Below are 16303 nucleotides of genomic sequence, written 5' to 3' on the forward strand. Positions count from 1 at the left end.
CCAAATACTGATTCTTCACCTTGTCTGCATGTTAGGATAACCACCCACTTCACACCAATTTAAGAATCTCTGGGAATGGGGTGCACCCCATTTTGTAAAAGCTCCTTGGGAGCCTTTGCTGAATTCACAGACCAGCCTCCGAACCACCCCTGCACTGAAGTATTTCCAGGTGCACACCTACCTTCTGATTGGGGGTGTGCATTCTGGGGTGCAAGTTTGGGTGTCTCCACAATATGGAATAGTCAGGGGTTTCCCACCTGTACCAAAGGGTCTTCCAGAAGCCGCAGCTGCTCCCCATCCTGAGGGGCATTAGGAACAAGTGAAACATCTGAGAATCATTGGACTACACACTAGATAATCATACATGTATGACTGAATCACTTGGCTGTACACCTGAAACTAACGCAACATTGGAAATCAACTATATGTCCATAAAAAAAATTTTAAAAGAGCACATACATCCATGGACAATGTCAGGAACTAAAGTCAGCGTGCATCCTCCCTGACCCTCAAAGAAAATCAGAGAAGCAAAGATTCAGACACCAAATTCAGAGCGAGGGCTCGGAATTACTCACTTTACCGAAGGCTGTTTGACTTAACAAAAGAATTCAACGTGAGGCCACTTTAAATATCAAGTCTCTTCGGGGCATTTTACAATGTACAAAACTTTGATTTATAAACAACTTTTTTCGTTCAGCATCTGTTCCATGAAATAAGGTCCACACGCACAGATGTGTGTGCACAGTTAGGTATTAGGCGTGACACATGTAGTCACTGATGATTTAGGTGGCCGAGCAGATGCTCTTAGGATCACAGCTCACATCGTTAAGACCTGCGCTAATGTGCTGTAAAACTGTGCAGGCAGATGTTCGATCCTGTGGCGAAGGGGCTGTACGTGGACCCAGACAGCAGGCAGGATTTCACGATCGCCAAGCAGAGAAAACCGAGAGGTCCCGATAAATTCATGGGCGGCAACCCTGCACGGCCTGTTTAAAGGTTGGGTGGAGAACAGTCAAAGGTAGCCTGCCTTCTGTCCTCAGATACATGCGGCCAAGCCAGGGACCTGTGGCCTCTTCTCCAGGCCTCCTGATAGGACTTCATACAGAAGGCAGGTGCTATTGGAGGGAACCAGACGGGAGGTGTTGGCATTGCAGTGAGGTCAAGGTGGTCCTGGAAAGATTTAGTGCCAAGCTCGAGATGCCGAAGAAGAATCAGGATCATGCGTTCCAAGCCATCCAGATTCGATGTACATAAAACGGGAGGAGGTCTGAGACTAATGGGAGAAAAAGACCCCACACTGTCCTTGCTGACCTTTGGTGAAGTTGAAATGCTGTCTTGTTAGATACAAACATAAAATTTACCAACAGTGCCGATGAGGATACAAGTGTGACATAGTGGGATGGTTGCCTTTGTTATTCAGCTTTGATGTGATCTTAATGGTCTTCCAGGCCCTTAGGTCTGGAAGCAGGGCAGGAAGCCAGCTCCTGCAGGGCCCTGGCTGAGCCATAATCATTGGTTGGAGCAAGATCCCCCACACATGCCCCAGGCCTCTGTTTTTTTCTCCTAAGGGACCCTCTTCTGCCTTCTCAAGGGTCCCAGGAGAAGAGACACAAGCTCTCTACTGAAAAAAACTGTCTGTGGAAGGGCCAGGACTTAGCTGGCACCCCATCCCCAGAGATTCTTAAATTGGTGTGGGGTGGGGTGGTTTTTCTAACCTGCAACCAAGATAGACAGCCATATGTTTTGTTTGTTTGTTTGTTTTAGGCTACAGGGATGGCATACATCAAAGTTCCCAGGTTAGGGGTCAAATTGGAGCTACAGCTGCTGGCCTACACCACAGCCACAGCCACAGCCACGTCAGATCTGAGCTGCGTCTATGACTACACCACAGCTCACCAGATCCTTAACTCACTGATCGAGGACAGGGATCGAACCCAGATCCTCACTGGATACTAGTCAGATTCATTTCCACCGTGCCACATGGGCAACTCCAGTATTTGGAAAGATACAGTGGTTCAAGCCCCTCTCTGGACTCAGTGAATCAGAATATTCACTATGTACTTGTTGACTTAAATAGAGCCAGTGACCCTGTCTTAACCTTCTATCCTTGTCTGTTTGTCCCCTCAGAGCCTGGCGGCCCATCTTTCACCATCGGCAAAGCTATTTGGTTACTGTGGGGTCTGGTGTTTAACAACTCCGTCCCCGTGCAGAACCCAAAGGGGACCACGTCCAAGATCATGGTGTCGGTGTGGGCCTTCTTTGCTGTCATCTTCCTGGCCAGCTACACTGCCAACTTAGCTGCCTTCATGATCCAAGAGGAATATGTGGACCAGGTTTCCGGCCTGAGCGACAAAAAGGTAGGAGTAGCATTTGAAACTGCCCGTCTGTCCCTCAGTCCCGTTCTGAGCCATACTCAGAGCTCTCATGTACCTGTTAATTTTCTAAATCTTTAGAATTGACTGTTCTTTATTATGGTTCCTTAAATTAGGACTCGGGAGCAGAAATCCGTTTCCCCACCGAAATAATGATCTTCCACGTTCACCTTCTCATTCGTGAAAAGTTGTCTCGAGCACGCCCTGGGCTGCAAATGAGGGGCTTGTTATACTAGCGGCTTTCTGAGTACATGGTTCCTCTTGTTTGGAGACGCTTGGGTGGCCGATCAGCACAGGGCTGCCCTTTGGGGTTGTAATGAGAGGGCCGCCCCTCGCACCCACACTGGAGGCATGGGCCCATTATGGCCTTCATTTTCCCCCCAGTGCTGTTCACCTGCAGGCTCTTGCTTTGTTCCTCTGCATACGCGTGTGTTCCTCGTGTTGAGAAGGAGGATTGTGCTCATTGTGTCCTGAAGGAAAGTAACTGCTACTTAACTCAGTGATAGCTTCGGGTGGTGCCAATGAACGGGTTGCCCCAATACCGACTGCAGGTACCCCACCCCGCCCCCTGCTGGCCTGTGCTGTGCAGAAAGGAAGGGAGGTGTCTGCTGGTTTCCACGTTTTCTGGAGGAGGACATACCCAACCCATGCTCCATCCACGTGATTCTCTCAGTCTGCCAGAAGCATCTCAGCTTCTGTGGGCGCTCTGTCACCTGCACTCGGGATAACTGGCAAGGTCCAACAGCAGTGCTAGAGGCCTGCCTTCCTGGAGTGTCCAGTAAAGCTTGTGGACACCTCAAAGTCATTCTGGAGGCTTTCGCATACAGCACATGTCTTACTCTGGGTCTCCTTAAGGTTTAGAGAATGTGATTTCCCACCCCTTCCCCCAGGATGGAACTATGTGATTCAGGCAGATGGGTGTTTAGACCAGCTGGGTCCCTATTGTTCATGATTTATCACATGGGCCAGCTTTCCCCAAGATAAAACCTTCAACACTTGAGAAGAGTGGAAAGGAGGGAGTAGCCTCTTGAGGGGCTCAGGTTGTGATTTCTTCATCCACTCATCCCTAGCCGCCAAGAACATTCAAAAGCATAAGGAAGATAAACAAGCTTCTTAAGGGAATGAAAAAGTGTATATATATGTATATACATACACAGACACACACACACACACGGGCACATACGAATTGCATCACTCATGATGTTTACCTCTTTATGTTGTCTCTTTCTCTGATTTGTCTTCCCTTTTACTTTATTTTTCTCCTTTACTTTTTAAAGTATTCCCCCCTTTGTATTTCCTTCTCCCTTATTTTTAAGCTCTTAAAAAAACTTTCTTTAACTCATGATTTATCATGTATTTAGATATATATTCATCCATTTGTCACTTCATTCGTTTTACACATTTCTCATTATTCTTTTGTCAACCTCCTTAATCATTACCGTCCTCCCAGAAAACTGTGAATCAGACATTTCCCTTCCCCCGTCTTCTACAACTACTTGTTGTGTCCATTTCTGTAGCCTGGGCTGTCAAGGGGCTGAGAACAGCCGCCTTCCTCAGGGCTCCATACATGGATGCGGCATAGCCGAGGTGGGCCATGCCCCTACCAGGACAGGGATGTGGCAGAAGTGTGATAGACAGTGTCCCCCTATGTGGGCCTGTCAGAGGTGTGGAGGACTGTGCCCTCACCTCAGGAAGTGGCAGAGGTGTGGTGAATCGTGTCTCCATGCAGAGTGTGGTGGGACCACATGGCCATAGGGTCCATAACATGGTCCAGGGCTGGTGGTCCACAGGTCTACCAGGGACTCCGGGCTGGTCGGCCATGGATCTGCCACATTTATCTCGTCGTTTCCTTCCAACGTGTCTAGAAATTGCTTAGGACGCTGTATTTATCTTTCTCATCCTCTCAGTGGCCACCCAGCAACAACTGAGTGATTTTTCTACTTGAACTAAGCGTAATCGAGATGGAGGGAGATTATTTTCCCTCTGGTGGTTGTGAAAGAACATATCATTCTAGGTTGCCTGAACCACAGAGGCCATGCCCCTGTCTGTTCTCCACACCATGTTGGTTATGTTCAGAAAAGTTGGATCCCATCTTTGCTTAAAGAACTTCAGTGGCTCCCTTGATGATAGAAGAAAGTGATTTTTTTCCAGATGTAGCTTGCAGAGCTTTTACAAATGCTTCCCATTGCAATTCTCATTAGCCAACGCGTAGACCCTTGCATCCTATGTCCTAGGCACCCTCGCCAACAATGTGCCTCTGCTTCTGCCTCACTTCTTCACTCACCAAACTCCTACTGAAACTGCAAGACACAGACGAGAGGTCACACTATTTGTAAAGCCTTCTCATCTGGGCTCATCTGAGATGTTAGCCATTCTCTCCTCTGTTGTGACGTGCATTCACACATTTATTAAAACGCCTGGCTCCCTCGTTGTAATCTGCAGACCTGTATCTGACTGTATCTCTCTCTATTTGACCATGAGCTCCACAAGGTCAGCGACCATACCTTGGTTATCATTTTTATAAAAAGCCTATGAGAAGAGAGGGAGAGTGGGTATATTTCCCTAAGAGTCTCTTGCGCAGAGCTGTGGACTAAGCATTATAGGCAAAGACATCAGCCAGAGAGCAAGAACCCTTTAACAGCTGTTTAATTTGAAAATGGTTATCTGATACATTTCAAAACCCCACAAACGACAAAATAGTAAATTGTAAGCATCCTACCAGAAAATGTCAACATAATTTACATAATTACAGGAAACATTGAAGGAACCCATGACACGCAACTGCATATCAGTGTCAGAAACAGTACTCTAAATCAGAGTTTTCAGAAAGTGCATTTCAAATGTCAAATTTTGTATTAGTTTTACTTCACAACACCTAAAGAGAACTATGTCTTGGGAATGATTTTGTATGAGAGGAGGTGGATTCTGCGAATTTAGAAAAAGAAAATAATAAAGTCGTCAAAGCAATAGCATTGAGAATAGAAATGAAGTGATTTTGAAGACACTTTTTTCAGTGTGATTAAATTTTCATCCAGGAAGGTAACATTTAAAGTGCAGAAGGATTTCTAGACTTGTTTTGACTGTCACAGATGACGTATCTTCTGTGTAACCCAGACCAAATGATAAATATTTTGGAATGATGATGGGAAGATATTTGTAGTCACTAAATTTCTATATTTTAAGAAATTACCTTCCACTTTATGGCAGGAAAATGGTTCCCAAATCTCATATTTGTTAGGATACAGAATCAGAATGTTCAGAGTTAAATTTCCATGAAATCCTATCTTGGGGCTCCTTGTTACTGGATGGCTTCCATCTTGCCATAACACATTATATCAGTGAATTCAGAAAGATCCCACTACATGCTATCACTAAATATGGGTGCCAGTTCTAACATTTTGCAGCCCTACTGTACATCCCATCATCTCCCTCAAAGGGAGGAGGATGTAAGGAAGCTAGTGACATCTTTCTTCTCCTAACAAAGAGGCCACGATGCTAATTCCCATATCCTCAGCTCTCCAGACAGATTTCTCATTGCATAGTCTCCCAACCACAGTACGGAGGGAAACCAGCCTTGCCGGGCGGAGGAGGGGACATACTTTCTGGGCACTGGGTGCGTTAACTATGTTATCTATGTTATATGAGTAATCCCCATACAGGTATGGTTATTCCCATTTTCCAAAGAAGGGCACTGAGATTCTGGGAAGTGATTCCCTAAAGTCACACATGATCAAGTGACAGAGCCAATATTTGAGCATCTGTGTGTTTGGCTTGAAATCTCACTTTGCCAGGATGTCCCCCTTAGAGCTAACCCCACACAGAGTTATGCCATAGCTGAGGACTGGTTACTGGCACCCCTGCCCCTTCCCTTTCTCATTTAATCCCCTACCATCTCCTTTAATGACCTTCAGTATTGGTTCCACTTAACCTAACCCTCCTTAAGACACAGTACACCGCCCCTACCAAGACTGCTCTTCTTACTTCTGCAACTACTACTGATAATGATAATAATAACAGTTATCATTATTATTCGTATAACTTCAACGATATCTCTCTGAACATTTTTTTCAGCTCTCAGGAGCCAGGCATTATGCCAAAAACATTGCAGAGATTATCTTATGTAATGGTGCTTTTAATACCTTCATTTGTAGATGAGGAAATTGAAGCTTGGAGAGGTTAAGTAATTTGCCCTTCTGATGTTCCTGGCTGGCTAATAGCCCCTCGACAGTGTGCCACACTGTTCAGATACCAGTGCTTTTCCAGTTAATTCTCTCTCTTCCTAACCTGCCCGTCTACTTTCCTGAAGTTTAGCAAGTGAGATCCTTTTCCTCTATTAAAAAGTGGCTCTCTGATTAACTGATCCAAAATGATTAGGCAGTATTTTAATCTTTGCCCTTTATTTAGTAAGTCCTTCAGAGGCATTACTCTGAACAGAGAAGAATTGTCATTTCCTGGACTTGGGCAGGCTAATGGCACACAAATTGACATGAGCCTGGGCCTATTGTGACTGTGAGCTTTAAGCCACTGTTGGGTGGGAGGGGGTGGCAGCAGGAGAGAGAGGAGTCAGGTATAGAGTGAGGGGGTGAAAGAGGCCTCCAGGGAAGCAGGCTGCCAAGGTCACTAGAGGCTGCCCTCTGGCCGTTGGGCTCCCAAGGGTATCTGGCTGCATCCTGCCCCACACGTCCCTGCCACCAGTACGACATTCCCCCCGGATTATATTTTGCAGTTCTTTTCCTCAAGGAACCACAAGAACTTTATTAACTTTAAATGTCAAAAAGGTGCTTATGTAGGTAATGAGGGCAGACGTCTTTGCCTGCACCATTAAAGGTGCAATCAGGACAGCCTTCTAAACACTAAGTGAGGATCCGGTGGCTCTTCTAGATAATGATTATTCTGAGTTTCTGAGAAGTTGCTTATGGTCTGGAGGGTCTGGAAGCTGCCTCAGATCTTTTCAGCAGGTAGCAGTGTATGACTTTAAAATATGCATGCAAACAAATGCGTTAGTGTGCGTTCTGGAAGAAAACCAGCCCATTGATCAGCATATTGACACCACAATTACAAGGCTGTGTGATGCTTGGATGGCGTTTGAGCATGGATGAGGAAATGGGCCATGCTTTCCACTGTACAAATGGGGCTCCCTCGCCCTATTAACTTTGGGCCCCAAACCAGTGGGAAACAGCTGACCTCAAGCCTGAGCTGTTACATCCTGGGCCTGGCCCAGACCACCTTGGTCAGATCATGGAATACTGAGCTAAGAATAGGTCACTATGGACGCAGCAGGCATGACCAACTAGCCAGGGAGCTAAAAATGAGAGCCTGGGCTGGGCGTCCAGGTAACTGAGCAAAATAAGGGAATCGTTCCTTGGGTGGGGTCCCCTGGAGCTGTCAGGCGTCTGGTCCTTTTGTAACAGCTGGTCAAGAGCAGTTCTGGAGGAAGTGACAAGACAAAAACTCCCCAAGCCCTGGGAGTAAATGGGGTGCAGGACATGCATGGATGCGGGAGGGAATGTCTGCCCCTTTGTCTCCCAATTAGCTTAACCAATCTGACGCTCTCCATGGACCACCACCCCCAGTATTGAGCCCCCTCATTCCCATCAGGGAGGTCTCCATCCAGACGGATCCAGAACAAAGCCCTGGGGTCAGCTCTCATCACTTCTCTAAGTTTATTTGAGAATACACTCTGTTACAGTCCAGTCTCTTATGGCCCCCAGCTGACCCCCCTTGAATGCTAATTCCCAAGTCCATTCTTGACTGGCTGCCTTGAGACACCTCGTGGTGCTTAGCAGTGGTCACCCTCCCAGTGTGTTCTGGTGTTGATTGCCGGGCTCCTGAGGGGATCCCGCTCTCCCCTTTCTCTCTTTAGCCTGGTCCTATTGTCAGCATCAGGCTTCACTCTGCCCTCTTCTTAAATGACCACCTACTTCCTGACCTTCTATGAGTTCCCACCTAGGATTCCTTACCTCCCATCTCTGCTAGACTGTCAGGGCTCTAAGGGAGGGCAAAGGGTAGTCCCCAAAAGATACACCCACGTCCTAATCCATGGACCCTGTGAATGTTATTTATCTGGGAAAAAAAAAAAAAAAAGATCTTTGCAGTTGTAATTAAGTTAGGGATCTCAGGTTACAATCATCCTGGATTGCTGCTAAATCCAGCAGGTGTCCTTAGAGGAGAAAGACATTTTTACAAAACAGAAACAGGCTCACAGACTTTGAGAACAAACTTATGGTCACCAAAGGAGTCAGGTAGGGGAAGGGATGGATAAGGAGTTTGGGACTGGCACATGCACACTATTGCATATGGAAAAGATGGCCAATGGGAACCTGCTGTATAGCACAGGGAACTCTACACAATATTCTGTGACAACCTTTATGGCAAAAGAATCTGGAAAAGAATGGATATGTGTAGTGTATAACTGAATCATGTAGTTGTATTGCATAAATTAACATAATTTTGTAAATCAGCTGTACTTCAGTAAAACTTTAAGATTCTAAAAAGAAGAAGAAGAGAAAGGCAGAACAAGAGCTGGCACAGAAGAGGAGGCCAGGAGAAGGAAGATACTGAGACTGGAATGTTGCAGACACAGAAACACCTGGGGCCACCAGGAGCTGGAAAAGACAAGGAGTAGATTCTACCCTGGACCCTCCAAGGAAGCACAGCTCCCCGGGCCCCTTGATTTTGGACTTCCACCCTCCAGACCAGTGTGAGAATAAATCTGTGTCAGTTCAAGCTATGAGATTTGTTTTGGACTGCCACAGAAAACTAACCCAGGGCCGAGATGCCCTTCCTGTAACTGGCACTCTCAGCTTCTGGCCCCTGCAAACCTCGGAGCTTCTTCTACTCGCCTATGCATCTCTGTCTCCTCTGTCAGCCCCCAGCCCTGTCCTTCCAAAGCGGGTGTTTCCGACAGTGGAATCTGCTTTAGTCCTCTTCCCGCTAATCTCCTTTGCTTGGGAGAACAGATCTGCGTCACCCTGAAGATTTGCAGAGACATGGTTTACACCCAGAGGGAGTCTTCTCCCTGCTGGTTAATTTTAGGGAGACAATAAAAAACCTGCGTGTCACCGCAGGCTCCCTTTTGCTCTGTCCTTGAGCCTGATTACTGCCAGTTTCTCACAGTATGTAGCGTGTTATCTGTGTGCACACTCCCCACACAACCTTCTTCTAGAGCTCTGAGCAAGAACGTCATTGTCAAGGGGATTGAGGACATGCTTTTGTAAGATGTATCATTTCCACAACTCTCCTGGGCAAAATATTATTAATGCACTCTTCTTATATTCTGGATTTCGCTGTGCTGTTCAAATCACAGAACTGCAAGGGACATTATTTGATCATCGGGCACAGGTGATACTTTTCTCATCAAAGGCCTACAGGTATCCTTTCTCTTTGTGTCGATGAATATATCTTCCTGTGACACAAGAGTGCACACTCAGATATGAATGTGTGTGGATAGATAGATGATAGGATAGATAGATAGGTTGATAGATAGATAATAGGTAGGTAGGTAGATAGATATTAGATGAAGATAGATAGATGACAGAGAGAGAGAGAGAGATGTATGTTTCCATCTGCCAAAACTACATAATGATAACAAGATAGCTAGGTAATTAGGAATTAACACTTAACAAAGCTACATAAGGAACACAAGCTCCCCAAGTATATGGAACCTACCTTTTACAAAATTGATCTGAGGAAGGTTGCCTTTACCTGGAAAAAGAAGAAAGGTTTTCCTCATTCTGCTGATATTAGTGGAACCATCTTTTTGTGAAACGAAGGAAGAAGGAAGGAAAGAAAAGAAAGGAAAGAGAAAGAAGAATTAAGGGAATAAGGGAAAAAGAAAAAAAAAAAACATCTAGAAAAGTGGTCCTGGAGTTCCCACTGTGGTACAATGGGTTAAGGATCCGGCATTGCCACAGCTGTGGTGTAGGTCACAGCTGCCGCTGGGATTCAGTCCCTGGCCTGGGAACTCCATATGCCGTGGGTACAACCAGGAAAAAAAAAAAAATAAGGAAAGCTGGTGCTCTGCAAAATATCGGAAGGATAGATATTCCTGAAGCCATGACATTTTTTTTTTAAATTGCTGCTACGCAAATTAGCATGAGAGTGAATTCAAAATTTCCTCACCTGAATTGAATTGTACTGGGCCCCAAATGAAAGCCAGCAATAGACAACAAACAATTTTATTAACAAAAATCACAGCATAGGACACCCCGTGTAGTACTTAAGCTCTGGGTGCTCTGGCAGTGGGAGGAAGCAGTGAGCGAGCACTTCCCTGAACTGGTCAGATCATTGACTTTATCTCTGGCTTCCATGGCAGGCCTCTGTGGGTCAGGCTTTCTCCTCCAGGCTGGGAGGAGCGAGTGGCTCAGGGGACCCCCACGGATGTGAGACGCCACTTCTGGTCAGGTCTCTAGTTCAGGAGGAGGGAGCTGTTGCATTCAGCTAACTGAACGGCTAAAAGCAGTTGCCTCATTCTGAAGTTTACTGACATCAAAAGAAAGTAAGACTGCCTCAACATCCTGTTCCCTCTCCAGTTAAACACAAAATTAGAAATAAGTGTTTCAGTACAAGGGGGGTTCAGCTTTTGCACGCGGATGAAATCTTGGCTTGTACGTTGAGGATTTATTAAGAATTAGTGTTTCACTTCTGAGCCACGAAGTTCAAGTCCTTTGAGACAAATTAATGCCGCCATGAAAATTTATATGTGGCCAAAGGCATCAGGTCTAAAATGAATCAAGTTTTAGAGAGGTCAGAATTGTATTCACAGTGAAAATCGTGGCCTGGGTTGGCTCTGGGCTTTTTGAACGTTTCGGCCTGTTGACCCTTCCGGGGCCTGCTCCGCTATAATGATGGCGAGGGTGGACCAGGGCCTCAGTGGGCCGTGTGCAGTCTATTGTATTTTGGGAAGCTTTCTGCATAGCCGGGCATGTGCTAGAGCCCGAAGGGCAGTGGAGGGGTGGGGGGCTGAGTGTGCCTGAGGCTAGGCTGGAGCAGACCACACTTGCTCTGCAGGCACCATAGCCTCAGACATTTCCTCTGGCAACTTCATCCAGCCCCATTTGGGCAGGTGGCTCAGTTTCAGAGCATCAGCAGTGGCTCCAGGCCAGTGTGATCCTGAGCCCAGCCTGCGTGGAGGGTCCCCGAGGTGCGTGCAGCTCAGACTGTCAGGAGGCAGAGTCAGGAGGAGGAAGATCGGGGTCTCGGGTTAGTCTGTCCATGTAGACTTGTCTGCAAGGAGGACATTGGAAAGAGTGGGCGCCCGGGGAGGGGCCAGGTAAAGTGGAAGCCTTTCAACTAAATAGGACTCTGTCCATCCAGCTGGAAATAAAAGTGCAGATGGTGAGAGCTGCTGCCTGAGTGGGATCTGCAAGTGTGCAGCCAGAAAAGCAGACACACATAAAGGGCTGAGAGAGGAATCTACTCAGGGGGTAGTTATTGGAGGGCTGTGCCCCCCACCTCTGCCGCTTTTCTCCCACTCCCCTGAGAACTACTGAAGGGGCTTTGAGAGGGTCACTGGGAGAGCTTGGGATTTGCCCCTGCAGCTGGCAGTTGATCCAAACCTGAAAAGACCAAGGTGACAGGTCTTGGCCAGAGGCCCTGGTGGTTGGGCCAGACTTCTAGTGACAGCAGGTGAGGTCTGCTTCCCTCAAGTCCATGTTAAACCACATGCCCCAGGAGTGGAGGAAGGTGATGTTAAAGGCACCTGACCACAGGGCTTCCTGCTCTGAAAAAGGCAGCCCAAGTCCATGATTCCATGGAAAGGTTCCTTTGTGCCATATATTATATTCCAGATATATGTGATATCATACGTTATTTGTCTTTCTCTTTCTGACTTACTTCACTCAGGATGAGAGTCTCTAGTTCCATCCATGTTGCTGCAAATGGCATTATTTTGTTCTTTTTTAAGGCTGAGTAGTATTCCATTTTGTATATATACACCACATCTTCCTAATCCAGTCATCTATCAGTGGACATTTGGGTTGATTCCATGTCTTTGCTATTGTAAATAGTATTGCAATGAACATGCGGGTGCATGGACTTGGAGAATAGAACATGCGTGCAAGGGGGAAGGAGAGGGAGTGGGAGGTACTGGGAGCTTGAGGTAAATAGATGCAGAATGTTGCCTTCGGGATGGATTAGCAGTGGGATCCTGCTGCGTAGCACTGGGAACTCTGTCTAGTCACTTATGATGGAACACGTAATGTGAGAAAAAAGAATGTATGCATGTAAGTGTAACCGGGTCACCACGCTATACAGTAGGAAAAAATATATATAAATAAATGATTTAAAAAAAAAAGAAAAAGGCAGCCCAACCAGAAATACGCTAGATGGGGTGGCACCCTGCGGAGGAGCTAAAGGGTCTAATTAAACAACCAGCTGCCTCTGGGGTGTTGAGGCCACGGTTCTCACTGAGAGGCTCTCGGGGAACCCATGAACTTGCCTGCCTGGGAGAAGAGCCTGCTGTGCTCAGTGGTCAAGCCTAGAGAGCATCAGTGCTGGGTCACCAGAGCGCCCGGTGGGTGCTTTCCTTCCTTCTGGCTCCTCCTCCTCACTGTCTTCCACACCAGGCCCCCCAGAGGATGGGAGAGAAGAGCTCGGGTACAGGCTGTGAGAGATGGCTTCACTTGGGGTTGTATTCCTCGGCCAGCTGATAGCGGCTGGGATTCCTGTGGCTCTGAGCGCCTGGCTCGTATTATTGAACCATGATTGAACTATTTAATGAACATGTACTCTGTGACTGTTGGTAGACTTTTCATCTCTGTTGCTACTTTTAATCCTGGTGCCGCCGTTGGTGACAGAGAGTATCAATGCCTTTCTGTAGAGGAGCAGAGCCGTTGAAGGGTTAAGCAAACTCACTGGAGTCCCAACTAGGAAGGAAGGGCATTAGGATTTGATCCAGGGAGCACTGACTCTGCACTGCCATAGCCCCATTTCACCTTTGCATGGACACTTCCAAAGGCATGGGCCTGAGGCAGCAGAATCCAGTCAAGCCTTCTGTCATGGGACCCTCTCTGGCCTGGCTTCTCAGATCCTCGAGGGAGTAATTATGGATCCCCACTGACCCATGGAGAGCAGGTAGACCACACTCTACACAGCTGTGAATGCTCAGGAACCTGGAAGAGACTTTTGTTCACTTGAATCTAGAAAGATCCAAGGAGTCTTTATTTCGGAACTCATAGCCCTACCTACATTTAAGAACCACATAGCGAGAGTTGACTGGATAAAAGAATCAAAGAGACAGTGGATGTTGTTGGGCACCATGTTTTCTCTCTTCTGGGAGGTAACCAGCATACATACTTTAATCCAGACAGAAAGGGAAAGATCCCACTCTCAGGAAAGAGGAAATTTGGAGAGGAGAGAAATGCACCCTACTCCCCACCCCGCCACCCCTACTCCCACCACTACCATCATCCTTCTCTTAGGAGGGAACTAAAGCAAAAACAATATTCACTGAACTGTTTCTGAAGTGCTTGTGGCAAGGGAGCCGTGAGTAGCTTAAATGTATAAACTGCCTTGATATTACACATGCGAAATGCTTCATTCCTTAAACTTCCTCACACATCTCCCAGCTTGTCACTAGCACTGCAGCAGGTTCTGAGTTAAGTATAAGGCAGTTCCGTTTCCTGCCAGCAAATCCTGAAATCCTGAGACAGCTGGAGACTTGGCCTTTATTGGACCGAGTACAAAAGAGACGTTGAGCTGGGTGTCATCCTGGTACTGAGGAAAGGATGCTGTGATGTCTAATGATGTCTCCTAGTGACCTCAAGTACAAATTGAACAAGATGGCAAACAGCATTGGTTAGGAAGGATGCTGCAGCCTTGGACCTCCTGGGCAGAGGCACCGCTGGGGAGTGAGCCTCTTCTTGCTCCTGGGAAAAAAAATGCACTTGAGCACACAAGGTTATCCACTTACGTGCCTTTCCGTGGCACACCCACCCATCACTGCAAGCAAGCAAATACCAGAGGGTGCAGATGCGGCTTTGACTGGACACGCGGAGCAATTTCTGCTTTTCCTTTTTCTCCTTATAAAAGCGCGTCAAATTAATTGCGGCCAATTATGGCCAAATCCCTTTCTCTCTGCCAATCAGGGCTGCCTGAACGGGCAAGAAGCGCTCTCACCTGCTTCATTATGCAAATTGATATTCAAACGCTGGAGAGCAATGTAGCCTTCAGCACAGCAGTGATTCCAGGTTGCTGATGAGAAGAGGTGGCTGCCAGCACAGTTGCTTTAACCCTCTGATGCCGATGGAGGAGGCTGAGAAGGTTCAAGCGAGGATGGAGGCAGAGTCAAAGCTGACAGCTACTGGGGTGTGAATCAGGCTCTGATGTGTAAAGTCACCAGTAGGTCTGACTAGATTTGGGTGTATTTGGCGTCCAAACAGCGTGGGCAGCATAGCTAGATTCTTGATAGTCTGACAACCATAAATAACAGTTCACGGGACATGTGGGCATCTGTAGGCTTGAGGTCAGGTGTAACCATCAATGTATCAATATTCAGAAGACCTGGAATCAAGAGCAAACAAGCATGAAAGCGTGATCCACCAGGTAAAGTGCACAAAATGATCAACACACACACACACACACACACACACACACACAAGGAAATAAATGAACACTAAGATCTCACATGATGAGACTGATTTATTTGGAAACAGCCTGTCTTTTTCATTCAGGAGCTGCAATACACAGAGCAAGGGGCACTGTCTTCCCCAGTCACCACAGCTGGGAGGACTCACTTCTCTCCTGCGCCCCTCACCTTGTCACCTTCCCTCAGGACTTCAGAGCTTCCCCTGGAGGTAAAATTACAATCTCCCCTCTCAATCCTGAGTCGTCGAAAAGAGGGTTTTAAGTAAATCATGTAATTGTCACCCTGGTCCTCTGCTTGGGGCGGTACAGCCACACACAGCTCACAGCAGTGCGGGGGTCTCTGTGCCACGGTGTGGTGTCGGCGACACAAGTGGGGCCAGGAAGTATTGGATGTTGGGAAGCTGGACACTTTACCAGCCTCTCCTGAAACGCCTTCATGATGCATCCTCAGTTTTCGGCTTGAAGCACCATGAAATCCCACACTATCCAGTATGCCCAGGATGGTCCCTCTGGGTTACAAATGACCCAGACAAGCTGCCACTCCTCCAGCACTCCCCCTCCCTCAGTGGTACTGGGGCTTCCCGTGGGCTTCTGTGAACACATAAAAAGAACAGCTCGGCATTCTTGCAGCATCTGAAGGACAGATGCCTGGTTCAGTGATAAAGGAGGAGGCCCTGAAAGAAAATGGTCCCTGGGCAGTCGGTAAGCAGGGCGATGGGTCCACATGACCGCTACTACCTTGGAATGCCCTCGTGCAGTCATACTTCTAGTTTAAACATTGATATAAAAAACAAAAAAATTTTAAACTAACTGCTTCTTAAAATGCTGAAAAAATCTTGGGAGTTCCTTTGTGGCTCAGTGGAAACGAATCTGACTAGTATCCATGAGGACATGGGTTCGATTCCTGGCCTCTCTCGGTGGGTTAAGGATCCAGGATCTATCATTGCTAAGAGGTGTGGTGTAGATTGCAGATGAGCCTCGGATCCCGAGTTGCTGTGGCTGTGGCCTAGGCCAGCAGCTGTAGCTCCCATTCGACCCCTAGCCTAGGAACTTCCATATGCCATGGGTATGGCCCTAAAAAGAAAAAAAAAAAAATGCTGAAACCTTGGGGACATTGAGTAATGGTTTAATCACAAATTTGTGAGACTTTTCTTTAGATTGCCTCCCTCTTGACACCTAGATGTGGTCCCTTTGGATGGAAAAAAATGGGGCTTTTGATTTTTGTGGACATGGATCACATAGAAAAATAGGGACTGTCAGGTTTGGATGCCCTGGCAGGGAGCTTAGAAAAGCAGCAGGGCCCAGGAAGTGGCGAGTGAGTATAGAAGGGGAAGCATGAGGCCAGC

The 16303-nt window shown here is 47.0% G+C and overlaps 1 protein-coding gene and 1 long non-coding RNA gene across 4 annotated transcripts in view; one reads left to right on the forward strand and one right to left on the reverse strand.

Moving 5' to 3' along the window:
* LOC146403400 (uncharacterized) overlaps positions 1–16303 on the reverse strand; it is a 1275680-nt gene that overhangs the window by 435342 nt on the left and 824035 nt on the right. The gene's annotated exons all lie outside the window — the stretch shown is intronic.
* The window catches only part of GRIN2B (glutamate ionotropic receptor NMDA type subunit 2B), a 447773-nt gene that overhangs the window by 395292 nt on the left and 36178 nt on the right, over positions 1–16303 (forward strand). For all 3 annotated transcript variants that reach the window (XM_021092315.2, XM_021092318.2, XM_084956717.1), the window contains one exon: positions 2128–2357. In XM_021092315.2, coding sequence (XP_020947974.1) covers positions 2128–2357 — 230 coding nt within the window. The remainder of the gene's footprint in view (positions 1–2127; positions 2358–16303) is intronic.

The sequence above is a fragment of the Sus scrofa genome, chromosome 5 (genome assembly GCF_054392235.1).
Source record: "Sus scrofa isolate SSC_HxYL_T2T_F1_AM1 chromosome 5, Sscrofa_HxYL_maternal_Yorkshire_Landrace_v2.0, whole genome shotgun sequence".
Lineage (NCBI taxonomy): Eukaryota > Metazoa > Chordata > Mammalia > Artiodactyla > Suidae > Sus > Sus scrofa.